Below are 13,994 nucleotides of genomic sequence, written 5' to 3'. Positions count from 1 at the left end.
CAGCTCAAGAATATCTGGGAATTTATTTCTGATTTGTTGTCTATGATTTGCTCTTAGTTGTCTCTTTGGTCAATGGCTTAGTCATGAGTACAAAAAGGATGCAATCATTTGTTCTTATTTCTCTTTGATCAATAGCTTTTTCTGAGTATCAAAGGCTTGTAAAGGGCATTTATTATGGACACAGTCAATAAAAACAAGCCATTTCTTACTGTTTCTCTTCTTGGTCATTGCAGAATTCTTGTTTTTGTTATTACTATCTTATTTATTTTAGCAAGTATTCAGTAAAATTTAATATTAGAGTGAAGTTTTCCCAATACTACTATTTTCGGTAAATGGCTATTACTCAACATGGAAAGCCAGTTTCATAACCCACATGGAAAGAACTTCATTAATGGCACACTTAACTTTAATGATTTGCAATAAATGTACATACAAATATTGCCCAGAAACATAGAGTAAGTTCTTAATAAATGTTCTACCTGGTTGAGACAGCTAAAACAAGTGAAAAAAAGGAATGATCACAAAACCATGCAGAACCAAAGAATTAAAAACATGCCATATCCTACGTCAATTTCCAGTTAGTTTCGTGCATTCCTGAAAAATGAATCCAAATTTACTCATCATATCTCATGTTCTGCTAATTGTATATATAGCTAGCTGTCTTTCTCCCATATGAAAGAGTATTAAAGAAACAGAAAGACATCCAGTAAATTAAACTATTTCAAAGCAATTCCACTTCATAATTGCACAAAGCTAAAAAAGTATCTTACCTTGCAGAGAGCAACTGAGGGCTATTCACAGCTACCTTTGGAGCACCAGTGCGCCTTGTTTGCTGATCAACCTCCTTGCCAATACGCATTGCAGCAACTTCCTTCTCCATGGCAGCTACTTCCCTTCTCATTTTTCTGGACTCAACTTCCATCGCTTTGTTCAATGTGTCAACCTTTTTTGCCAACATCTGCTCAATTTTGCATTTGAAATCAAAGAAATTAATTAGGAGAAAAATGAATCAGATGGTGTAGGCTGCAACTACGTTGTTGTATCTAACCTCAATTGCATCATCCTTGTCCTTCAGGCTTTGATCTTTTTCTTGGCAAGCTTTCCTCAGAGTTATTACCTCTTTCTGTAACAGATCATACAACACACCTGAAACATAATCTTCAAGATGTGTTTCAGATTTTTCAGTCCTATCCATACTCTCGTCATGTGTAATGGTTATCTCAGTAATTGAGGTCTGATCATCAGTGATGGTGGGAAAACTATGTTTTGCGATTGCAACTTGAATCAGATTACCTCTATCCAAAGATCTGCTACCACCATCAAATGATCTTCTTGACATTTTGGGACTCAACAAAGAAAAAGCATTATTGGATTGGAGGGACCCAACTTGTGAATTCACTACTTCCTTTGATACAGAGCTACTGGAGGTTGATCTGGAAAAACTTTCAGCTCCACCAAGGGACTGACGTCGTGATAGCCTGCTGCTTATACATCTTCCTTCAGAGGCAGTGCGAGAGTTAAAATTAGAGGCTTTAAGCCTTTCCTCTAAAACCTTGAATCGTAAGTGGTATTTCTCCTAAGCAATCAATCAATTCAATGAACAATCAACGACAAGTTATTAAACAGAAAATAAAACAGTAATAAAAGCAAAACAAGCTAACTTACTTTCAGTAGTGCTTCTGCCTTTGCAGTGCGCTCAGCTACAGCCAGCTTATCTCGAAGCTGTAGCAGTTCTCCCTATAAAATTGGCAAATTGAATTTATATCAAGTTCAGAGTGAAACATTAAATCTTGATACTTTTTTTTTCCCTCCATTTTTTTCCTTTTGAAGCAAACCATCCAACCAGCAAATCCGAGGAAATCAGACAGTTAATCAAGCACACGCTTAACAGCATAACATGCAATAAAAACATGCCTGAAAGAGTCTTCTCTCTTCAAGCCACTGCTTTACGGGCATAACTTTGTCATTGCCATCTTTCCACTCATTTGCAACAACTGTGGCAACCCTGTTTGCAGATACCTTGGCACGTGCTACTTCTCGCTCCAGAAACTTTTTCTCCTCCTAAGCAGTTTGAACATCTCTATGCCATGAGAACAACTAGAATTAGAAAAACAGAAGCTCAGAGAATAAGAGTAATTACACTCATCTCTTGCACTTTTCGCTGGTAATCACGCACAGCATTGGCAGCAGCTCCTCCAGCCAAAACAGCTTCTTCCAGTTCACGAACAGTTTGGGTTAGCTTTTCGACCTCTGCAACCTTTAGTCGATGCATTTTGTCTAGGATTTTATTTTCCTCCTGGTTTCAAAAATAGAACATACGAAACCAGACGCAGCTCGTGAAAATTAAAGGTATTGGCAAATTTCTAAATTAGGATTTTTTTATCATGTGTTACAGAATCTGTAAATTAGTATATAGAGCTTAATTATAGGAATCTAATTACGACAGAAGTTGATTATACGATCTCAATTATAGGAATCAAATATTCCTTTTCCTAATCTAGAATACCTAATATGTATATATAAATGTACCTCTGTAACAGTAAAAGTATGAATGAAATACACCCTTAATTTCAGTTTCTTCATGTTATCAGAGCTCGGTTTGCCCTAGTGTGCAAATTCGAAAATTTTCTTCCAGTCCTAGTGAATAATTTCGTAGTTCACACGTGTAGAGTGAACATTAGTTCTCACTGCCACACTAAAAAGGAGCACACTTCGACAATCGACAGTTTCCTAGAATCTGGTCACTGGAAACTTAGTGCGTGACTTGCATGTGCCGCCTGTTTCTTCTGCAAACGTATGCATCAAATCTCCTGTTTTGAGGCGCGTTAGCTCTCACCGTCGGTACAGTCAGACTCAAATAGCGCCGACGAGTCAGATCCCCATAATCTCGTTGCCGTCGCCGTCGCCAGAACAGTCGTCGTCGCCGAATCTCTCTCTGATCAGATTTCAGTTCTTTTGTTTATTATCCTTTGTGGTTCGTGCAGTGTATTCGTGCCCTAGTTGCTGCAGAAATCAATTTGTCCAGTGGTTTCTTGCTATTTATTCTATTCAGTTGCTTTCAATGTTATTATGGCAGATATTAAACCGATAACTATGGCTGAAATGGTTCCTATAATGTCAAAAATCACTGAACACAAGCTTAATGGTTCCAATTATCTAAAATAGAGTAAAACGGTTCGATTGCATCTGTTAAACCTTAGAAAGATGATCACCTTACGCAAGCTCCTTCTATGGATGGTACTAGACAAGCATGACTAAGAGATGATGCTCGATTATTCTTGTAGATCCGAAATTCCATTGAAAGTGAAGTAATTAGTTTAATTAATCACTGTGAATTGGTTAAGAAACTAATGAAATACTTAGAATTTTTGTACTCTGGAAGAGGTAATCTTTCTCGTATATATGAGGTGTGTAAAGCTTTCTATTATGCAAAAAAACAGGACAGGACCATTACTTCTTATTTTATGGACTTCAAAATAACTTATGAAGAACTTAATATGTTGTTACCATTTAGTCCTGATATGAAGGTTCAACAAGCCCAACGAGAATCAATGGCCATCATGAGCTTCCTAGCGGGTCTTCCATCTGAGTTCGAAATTGCCAAGTCTCAAATACTTGCCAGTCCTGAGATTTCATCTTTGCATGACACATTTACTAGGGTACTTTGTACAGAAAGCACCCAATTATTTCAGAGTAATAGCGCTTTTGTTAGTCGAAGTGGTGCACCTGAAACTGGACGTTCATATAATAGAAATGGTAATAGAAGTAGCAGCAGCAACCATGACAAGGTTACTGATTGAAGTTAGGAATAAGAAGGGATTGTGTGTTATTACTGCCATGAGCCAGGCCATACAAAATGCACTTGTAGAAAATTGCAGAATCGGGCTCCAAAATCCCAGTCAGCACATATTGCAACAACTAACACTACTACCAGTTCATCATCTGGAGAGACTATTATGATTTCTACAGAAGAATATGTCAAGTTCTCACAGCACCAAGACTCACTAAAGTCTTCATCGACTTCTATCACTGTCAGTGCTGAGTCAGGTAAATTAAATACATGTCTTGTTTCCTCCTCATCCAAATGGGTCATTGATTCTAGTGCTACAGATCATATGACAAGTAATCCTAGTCTCTTTTCAACCTTTCAATCATTTGCATCCCCTTTTAGTGTTACTTTAGCAGATGGATTAACGTCATCTATTTTTGGTTCTGGAACTATTAATCCAACTCCATCAATTTCATTGTCATCTGTTTTGAGTTTACTATAGTTTTCTTTTAATTTAATCTCTGTGAGTAAACTCACTCGTGCCCTTAATTGTTGTGTCTCATTTTTTCCTAATCATTGTTTATTTCAGGATCTTACGACAAAACAGATTATTGGTAGAGGACATGAATCGGGGGGTCTCTATATCTTAGATATGCAAACGCCAAGGTCCATTGCCTGTTCAAGTGCTTTAACTCCATTCGAAACTCACTGTCGGTGAGGACATCCTTCTCTACCTGTGTTAAAGACTCTATGTCCATAGATTCGTCATATATCTTCGTTAGATTGTTAGTCATATCAATTTGCCAAACATCATCATCTGTCTCCAGGATCTAGAGTCAATAAACGAGCTAACTTTAGTTTTGAGTTAGTTCATTTAGATGTTTAGGGTCCTTGTCCTATTATGTCTAAAGCTGGATTTAAAAACTTTGTTACTTTCGTTGATGATTATTCTCGTATGACTTGGCTTTACTTAATGAAAAATTGTTCCTAAGTGTTTTCTCATTTTTGTGCTTTTCATGCTGAAATAAAAACACAATTCAATCTTTCTATTCATACTTTATGCAGTGATAATGTTAAAAAATATTTTTCTGAATCCTTTCAATCGTATTTGATCCAAAATGACATTCTTCATCAATCCTCTTGCGCTATCACACTATCTCAAAATGAAGTAGCTGAGAGAAAAAAAATAGACACCTGCTTGAAACAACTTGAGCACTCTTGTTTCAAATGCAAGTTCCCAAACAATTTTGGGCTGATGTTGTTTCAACATCCTATTTTTTAATTAACCGCATGCCATCATCGATTCTTTAAGGTCAGATTCCTTAAAATGTTCTTTTTCCAAATAAATCTTTGTTTCCTATTAAACCTAAAATATTTGATAGTACTTGTTTTGTTCATGATATTCATCCTGATGTCACAAAATTAGATCTCAAGTCTTTAAAATGTGTGTTTCTTAGCTACTCTCGTCTTCAAAAAGGTTATAGGTGCTTTTGTTCGACTCTAAACAAATATCTGGTCTCTGCTAATGTAATCTTTTAGGAAAACATTCATTTTTTCTCTACTTCTCCTACTTACACCATTCAGGGGGAGACTGATGATTTGTTGGTGCACACTATTACCTTATCTCGCCTTACAATTGTTAGTTCTCCAGAAATTTCTCTACCTGAAGAGTCTAACCCTCTCAAACCACCCATTACACAAGTCTATTCCAGACGTCAACAACCCCCGGATGCATGTCCTGAACCATTCTCTTCGTCAAATCCAGTTTCTAATGACATTGATTTACCAATCGCTCTTCGCAAAGGTAAAAGACAGTGTATGTACTTATCCTATTTTTTCTTTTGTTTCTTATGGTCATTTATCCCTTATTTCATGTTCCTTTATTGCATCACTCAATTCTATTTCTATTCCCAATACCATTCATGAAGTTATATTTCATCCTGGTCAGCGTAAGGCTATGATAGAGGAAATGAATGTTTTAGCTAATAATGATACTTAGGACTTGGTCAATCTCCTTGTAAGGAAGAAAACCATTGGATGCAAATGGGTGTTTACAGTTAAAGTTAATCCGGATGGATCGGTGGCTCGTCTTAAGGCTCACTTGGTTGCAAATGAGGTGGCTTACTCTGATACTTTCTCTCCTATTGGTAAGCTGACATCTGTTCGTTTATTTATTTTTATAGCAACTACCTATAATTGGCCTTTACACCAGTTGGATATCAAGAATGTTTTCTTGCATGGTGACCTTCCAGAGAAAGTGTATATGGAGCAATCACCTGGTTTTGTTGCTCATGGGGAGTATGAAAAGGTTTGTCGTCTTCGTAAATCCCTGTATGATTTGAAACAAAGTCCTCGTGCTTGGTTTGAAAAATTTAGTCAGACAGTTCAAAAGTTTGACATGATAAAGAGCAAATGTGATCATTCAGTTTTCTATAGATAGTTTGAAGTTGACAGTATTCTTCTAGTTGTTTATATTGATAATATCATCATTACTGGAAGCGATACTGTGGGGATTTCCTCTCTTAAATCATTTCTTCATACTCAATTTCAAACAAAAGATTTAAGGGGGTTGAAATATTTCTTGGGCATTGAAGTGACAAGAAGCAAGAAAAACATCTTTCTATCTCAGAGAAAATATGTGCTTGACTTATTGACAAAGACAGGTAAATTGGGAGCTAAACCATGTAGCACTCCGATGATTCCTAATCTACAACTTACAAAAGATGGTGAACCGTTTGAAGAACCTAAGAAGTATAGAAGATTGGTGGGAAAGTTAAATTATCTTACAGTGACTCGTCCTAACATTGTATACTCTGTCAGTATTGTAAGTCAATTCATGTCATCTCCGACGATCGATCATTGGGTAGCATTAGAGCAAATTCTATGCTACTTGAAGGGTGCTCTTGGACGTGGCATATTATATGGAAATCATGGTCACACTAACATTGAGTGTTTCTCAGATACAAATTGGGCAGGTTCTAAGGTAGATAGAAAATCCACCACTAGTTATTATGTTTTCGTGGGAGGAAATTTGGTATCATGGAAAAGCAAGAAGCAAAGTGTTGTGTCTCGATCTAGTACAGAATCAGAATATAGAGCTACAACTTAGTCCACGTGTGAAATAATGTGGGTATATCAACTTTTGACTGAAATGGGTTTTTAGATATCATTACTAACGCAATTATGGTGTGATAATCAAGTTGCTCTTCATATTGCCTTTAATCCTATGTTTCATGAACGAACTAAACATATTGAAATTGACTGTCATTTCGTTCGAGAGAAAATTCAATAGAATTTTATTTCTACAAGATATATGAAGACTGGAGAACAGCTAGGGGATATTTTCACTAAGGCTATAAATAGGGTTCGAGTTGATTATATTTGTAACAAGCTGGGTATGATTAACATCTATACTCCAGCTTGAGGAGGAGTGTTGCAGAATCTGTATAAAACTTAATTATAGGAATCTAATTATGGTGGAAGTTGATTATAGGATCTCAAATATAGGAATCAAATATTCATTTTCCTACTCTAGAATACCTAATATGTATATATAAATGTAACTTTGTAACAGTAAAAGTATGAATGAAAAAACACCCTTAATTTCAGTTTCTTCAATATGAATATAACAAATATTAATTATCTTTTAATCAATATTTCTACGGTTCTCATTTGTTAGGACCCATGTTTATATCTCCCGCAAAAAGAAGAAACAAAGACAAGGAAATCTATCAAGAGCAGGATTGAAAATGACAAGTGGCAGCAAATGGGAAGAAACAGATGGCATTCACTCAAGAAGCAGGACCACAAAGCTTGGAGGAGGGACTTGGCAAGCCATCACTGGACCAGACAGTTATGGTATGGAGAATAAAAGGGGAGAAAAAAGGAATCGAAAACCAGCTGAGAATTGAGGAAAAAGTGGAATGAAGGATTGCTGGCCTCTCGAATGCCAAGCAACAATTTTGTAGAACTATTTCATTGATATTGTAATTAAGCTACTGTTTTCATTGATCTATTGGTATTGTGTTGGAGTTCCATTGTATTGAGACTGAATCCATTATGGATACAATACATGGAATACAAATGATTTCGATTCCAGTATGTTGGTGTTTATGTGAAAGAGTTTGGTTGAGAATATGTTGATAGCAGGTTGAATATTGCAGTACTGTGTAGCAGTAGGGAGATGTTTTAACAGGTTGATTGTGGACGCTGTGGAAATTGATCTCTGGCAAACCACCAGAACCCATGTACCTATCATCATTCCCTTGTAATTTCATAAATAAAATTCATATTTTTAGATAACATATCAAATAATTAAAGGAACAAAAAGATAAACTATTTTGACATGTGGTATTTGAATGTTTTATTAGGAGTATACCTCTAACTTCTGTCTGTTGAACTTGGCAACAGTATATGAAGTCCAATTTTTTCTGGATTTCCCAACTTTGATAAATTAATGATACAATTAGAACCAAGTTTGTCCTCTTTTTACTTACCAAAAACAAAAAAAGTGTGTCCTCTTTCTAATTCTTCAATTCTGGATTTCTCTTTCCCTTTTTCCTCTCTTTTTATTTATTTATTTTTTTAACCTAAGACTTTGAGCTGGCAGTGTGTTAAATTAGTGTCCTAGTAATTGAAGCTTCATTACAACAAGCATAATTTTGAACAATGACAAACCTGGCATATTTCAATCTGTTTCATCAGCTCTTGATTTTTGTTTTGCAGATCATCAACCAAAGAAGCTTTTGCCAATGCCATCTGGACAGTCCTCTCAGCCTCGAGTAGAGCAGCTTCTTTAGATTTAGTTAGTCGATCCAGTGCTCTATTGTCCTCCTGCAATTTTGCTGCCTAACAAACCAACATGTCGTGCTTAAGAAGAGAAATTTCACTCATTACTCCTCATCACGGACATGAAACAAGTCTCTATGATGATAACATTCTTTAATATGTTCACAATAGAGAAAGTTAATGCCACATGTAAGAATTGACAAGAAAAACTAGAACGTAATGGCCACATATAATAGTGTTACAAAATTAGCCAGATAAACTTCTTGTTATACCTCCAACCTGGCAAGCTTAAGCTCTGCCTCCAGCGGAGTGATAATTGCCTCAATTGGAGGCATCTCATCATTTTTCTGAGCAGCATGAACTCTACGTAGTGTGGCTTCTGCAGCAAACTGTGCAGCCAAAGCTGCTTTTTTCTCATCATTTATCGCCTTAACCTCAAGATTCTGCAGACATACATCATTCATTACAATGTATAGAAAGAAAGTTCTGAAATTTGTTAACAGAGAACAACAAGTCGAAGCAGGATATAGCTACAACTACAAGTTGTACCTTGCTTTCCAAAAGTGCTTCAGTAACTATAAGCTTTTCATCCACTTTGTTCAACTCATCTGTTAGCTGGTTAAACAAATTAAAAGAAAAAAGTTAGCAAACTTGTTATATGGCAGGAATTCCCTTTTTTGTTTCGGTATCAATATTCATCATGCATCAATAGTCAAATCACATTTCCACATTTTTTAAATGAAACAATGTTTGCTATTAGCATTTAACATTTGTAAAACACCAATTGAGAGCTCATATGAACATCACCTAAAATACTAATCATTTTGATTATCAAGGCAAGTGTCAAAGACGGCACAGTGAAGTAACAAATCTCCAAGTTTTCATTGGCAATTTAAGACTCCTTGTCATTTGAGTCTTTGCATGTGTGTTCTTTCCACTTCTTTCTTCCGTGCATATGTTATGTCTATGTTTCTTCCTCTATAACAACCAGGCCATTCTCCATGTCTCCCCCACTTTCACAATGAAATTAAACACAAAAGCTTAACCTGGATTCATTGCTTGACTACTTGACTAGTGTATAAGGACTTTTGTCCATAAACCATGACTTCTTCTTCATGCATAACACACTCACTCTCTACACTAGAAACCTCTAGGTCCAGTTTCTCCTCCTCATCTTTTCACCCCCTCCATATAGAAACGACGGTCTATACAAAGTATTCCATCTTCCTAAAGTTGACAATACTCCATTGGACTCTCTAATAGTCCCAATCCCCTACACCAAGCCAAAAAACATCACTGAAGGTAAAGTAAAATCCCTTGTCCACCCACCCCCCAAATACATCACTAAGGAACTGGTCTACAGTTCTTGATACAATGGTCACATGATCCCCAACTCTAACAATGGATAGTTCTTCTCTCTCTTTTTCCGAAAGGAGATGATCCCTTCATGGATAGTGGAAGGATACACTCGCACTTCAAAGCAGTTAGATTCGCACTCACTTTCCACGCCAAAAAAGGGATCCCCACTACAACCAGGATTACACTCCTGGTTACCAAATTCCCATTGTATTAGACAACAACAATCGGCACACTGGAGACCACACTCGTTTGCCCTAACTTCAACACAGTCCTCCAAGATAGGGCTCTCCTCGACAACCTAGAAGTCCAAGTATGGATAGCAAGTGATATCCTATTTGCAAGAGAATACATGACAACCCTCTACTACTAGTAGGTGTTTAGGTTGCAGCAGAACCACTCGTTCTACTTGGCCAAGTCAAGGCCCAAACAATAAAACGTGCTAGTCAAGCTCATGCCAAAGACTTGGCTAATAGCTTACGAGCAAAGGCATGCAGTGGCTCCATCCAACACCCCAGTACAAAACACCAACTGTGTGTTCTAGACACTCACTAGTGCGACATTAGAAACCAGGGTGATCAGAGGAACTGGAGCAAGCACTCCTTTATGCTTTCAGATGCAACTCATGATCTAACCCCTACATAATTCATTGCCCTTAGGCTTTTGAGTAGAGGTGGATTTGAGTTAAGTTAAGCTCAAGTTTGGGCTTGCTTGAGTTTGGCTCAACTCAAGGAGGTTTGAGTTGAGCTAGAGCCTGAGCTTGAGCTTAATGAGTTTCAAGAGAGCCGAATTTAAGCTTAAACTTGAAAATGAAGAATTAAGCTCAAGCTTGGCTCGAGTTCAACTTGACATCATAACAATTTTTGAATCTATTTATTAATTTTAATTTTATGTTTTTAAATTAAAAAAAACATAGATGGATGTTAAATTTTGATGAGAAAGGAAAAAAGTAAGTTTATTTATAATGAGATAAAGTAAGTTGTTGGAATTCCTTTCACCTAGTGTGAGCGTTTTGAAATTGGATTCAAAGTCACATTGGAAAGATACACTTCAACAATCCATTGCATCCACTATAAATAAGTTTTTAACTCAATTTCAAAACTCTCACATCAGATGAAAAAAATTCTAACAACTCATCTCACTCATTATCTCTATAAATAAGTTTTGAATTTTTCCTTTTTTATCACAATTCAATTTCCTCCTATGTTTTACTTTATTAGAATACATAAAGTTTCAAAAATGATAGTTTAAAAGTAAAAACCAGTTTTTTGTTGAGTTTGACTCTCATGGTTTGAGCTTGATAAATTGTTAAAACCATGACTCAAGCTTGCTCATTTCAGAATCGATCAAGCCAAGCTAGCAACTGAGCTTGAGCTAGCTCGATTCAAATCCAGCCTTACTCTTGAATAGTGACGGGCTTATGATGACAGTATAGATTAAGGAGCAATCAATTACTAAGAAGTACATCATTTAAGTCATGTGGTTTCCTTTTCTCGATGACAAGCAGGGTGACCATACCTTAAATGACTATGTAATCGCTCGTGAAACCACATAAGGGCGTGGTTACTAGCATCTAGTCCACAACTTTGAGCCTCATCTTGTAGAAAGCGGACGGATAAAAAAATGTCCCTAGCACTCTCATTGTCAACCAAGATCGGTGGATTTCATTGTTGTCGATCTTGGCGATCACAACCGAGGCATCATTTTGAGGATGGTAAACCTACTTGGCATCAATCTCGGTGAAACTAATGGTATCAAAGTTTCATCTTTAGAGCACTTGGTTGGTCTCTCCTAAAGGTTGTGGACAGAGAGAGGAGGTTGCGATCTAGCTTCTCGAGTGTCCGTGAGCCTCTTATACGTGGTCCTTCGATTATAGTTTTGATAATGTTAATTTTCTTCAAAAGGACCCGCCCGTTCCTCAGTATGATGAACTTGTTGTCTGGCAGGTTATGGCTAATTTAGGAACTCTTTTACGTATTCGCGATTGATGAGATCCTTTGCAACGTTTTGAGGGCTTGACACTCATTGTTGTGGTCTTCGATGTTGTTATGGTAATGATAGAACTTGTTGGGATCTTATCTAATGCAATCTTTTTTAGAACACAGATATTTTTCGCATGCTTTGGTTGCAAAGGTTAGTAGTCTATGTTCACAGTATTATTGTTGATTCGATAAGATAAGATTACAATACAAGCTGAAAGTGATAAAATGTAACAATGGGCAATTAAGTATCTACAACCAATTTTCCAATCCCCCTTTTCCTTACTCATTGCTTTGTATTTATAGTGGTAAGAGATATGGTTACATAATGTTTATAATAATTTAGTAATTAATGGCATGAAAGATGTTGTGGCAGTTTCAATATGGTAGGAGTATAACCGCAATTCAACTGTAATAGTTGATTTTAAGGAAGATGATTCCTTGAATATAGGAAATACTTGAGTGATTGTCTTTATCGTGGCAAAAATAGTCCTTGTTTGCTCTTTTGAGACTTCTAGAAGAGAGTACATCCTTCTCGTGACTTCGCTCTACGAAATATGAGCTGGGGTGATGCTTGTTTGTTAACCACTAGCAGCAGCTGATAGTCACATCTGTGAGTTGACTTTGAGAAGGAGTTTTGACCACATAACAAGAATGAAATTACCATTACAGATATTATACAAGTGTCAGCCGTCATATAATCAACAAATTTTGACAGTTCAAACGGAATTTAACAATTCAGGTAGAACAGATTGTTGATTTTGGTGTCCTAAAGAACCATTTTATCCTCTTAAATTGTTCTAGAGAGATAGGATATCTAAAAATTTAATAACCTATCATGCGCGAAGATACAGTGCAAAACAGGGGCATAAAAGTTGAGAGATCGTAAACTTCCATAAATTATATAAGAAGAATGAGGTGCACAGCATCATCGCTTAATCCATGGAACTAAATGCTACCTGTTCAAGAGAATAAATCTTCCAAAATAAACTAAAATTTCTAGCAATTGCAAATAAATTATAATAAAGAAAATACCTCTTCAACAGCTTTGTGTTTAAGGCGTTCTGAATTCTTCAAGAATTTAATTTCCGCAAGAGCTTCTCCTAATTCTCTATCTTTATCTACACATGCAAATGCAAAAGCACCAGAATTTCACTTTCAATCATAATCAATCAAACTATTAGTTATAAAATACAAGATCGAAACTGAACCTCGGAGTTCGTTTTCAAGACGGTTGAGTTCAAGGCGGACAGGATCAGAGCCCGGGAAGAGATTAATTGCATCCTCATTAGGTTTTGACCTTCGAGCTTTAAACGAAGCGGAGGAGCTCACCGACACCTCCACCTCTACTTCGCTGTTGTCATGAGCCATCTGAGATCAATTCAAATACTCTCTCTTTAATTATCACTTTCGCACTCTTGTTGTCTTTAAGTGTGTGTTCAGTTGTTTCAGTTTCGACTAGAATTGTGCTGATATGAGAGATGATTAAGGATGGCATTTAGGCGCGGATTTATATGTTAAAGACCTTTTGTTATTTTGTTTAAAATTTTGAAAAACTGTTCAGTCCATGGATAAGGACTAATTTTAAATCTTTTTCTTTCTGCAAAATTCTGTTGGAGACGATCTGATAATTTGATCATCCTGTATTTATTTATGGCCAAAAGCCTTTTCCCACCCAAGGTTTGGTGTATTTATATCCACCCTTGAGGTTTCAAAAGCTTAGATACCTACTTATCATTTAACTTTTGTTAGAATTTTTATTTAGGACTAAGAGTTAAAAAACCTTTATTTTACTATTAATATTAATAAAGAAAATCTAATTTTATTCCATTTTCTCTCCCCTTTCAAGTTTAAAAAACTGATAATTTCACTCTAATTTCAACTTTTCTAGGTTTACATAGTGACTTTCCCCCAAATTCCTAGGATTTTTTTCTTTCCTCTCCAGTGACAACGATGACCACCATTCCACATTTTTTCTCCCTTCGGTCGTCTCTCTCCCAGGCAAATGAGAGACCATGACAACGATAACATCTTCGTCTTTATTAACAAAGAGACAAAGTCCAAGAAGAGATGAAGACAATCGTCGATGGAGAGATATTCTC

General features: G+C 36.4%; 1 protein-coding gene across 2 annotated transcripts; it reads right to left on the bottom strand.

Moving 5' to 3' along the window:
• Nucleotides 1–360: 360 nt before the first annotated feature.
• LOC123225985 (microtubule-associated protein 70-2-like) lies at nt 361–13,499 on the bottom strand. 2 transcript variants are annotated; one of them, XM_044650389.1, is made up of 12 exons: nt 13,104–13,499; nt 12,928–13,013; nt 9,107–9,172; nt 8,830–9,000; nt 8,447–8,617; nt 2,141–2,296; nt 1,915–2,061; nt 1,666–1,737; nt 1,294–1,576; nt 1,049–1,146; nt 771–958; nt 361–594 (listed from the first exon to the last, which is right to left on the bottom strand). In XM_044650389.1, exons 1-12 carry the CDS (start codon nt 13,261–13,263, stop codon nt 579–581), a joined length of 1,614 nt encoding a protein of 537 aa, XP_044506324.1. In that variant the 5' UTR covers nt 13,264–13,499; the 3' UTR covers nt 361–578. The 2 variants fall into 2 exon arrangements, with proteins under 2 accessions (XP_044506324.1, XP_044506323.1); XM_044650388.1 differs by having other exon boundaries at nt 1,049–1,576.
• Between the last annotated feature and the right edge of the window lie 495 nt (nt 13,500–13,994).

The sequence above is a fragment of the Mangifera indica genome, chromosome 9 (assembly GCF_011075055.1).
Source record: "Mangifera indica cultivar Alphonso chromosome 9, CATAS_Mindica_2.1, whole genome shotgun sequence".
Taxonomy (NCBI): Eukaryota; Viridiplantae; Streptophyta; class Magnoliopsida; order Sapindales; family Anacardiaceae; genus Mangifera; species Mangifera indica.
Note: the sequence above shows the minus strand (reverse complement) of the source record. Positions and strands in the feature narration are given on the sequence as shown.

Excerpts from the sequence above, each read along its gene's own strand:
- LOC123225985 (XM_044650388.1), bottom strand. The coding sequence starts at position 13,263 with ATGGCTCATGACAACAGCGAAGTAGAGGTGGAGGTGTCGGTGAGCTCC. Across the intron at positions 13,014-13,103 it reads TCTTGAAAACGAACTCCGAG|ATAAAGATAGAGAATTAGGA; the intron begins GTTCAGTTTCGA and ends TTGCATGTGTAG. Across the intron at positions 9,001-9,106 it reads AAGCACTTTTGGAAAGCAAG|AATCTTGAGGTTAAGGCGAT; the intron begins GTACAACTTGTA and ends GTATGTCTGCAG.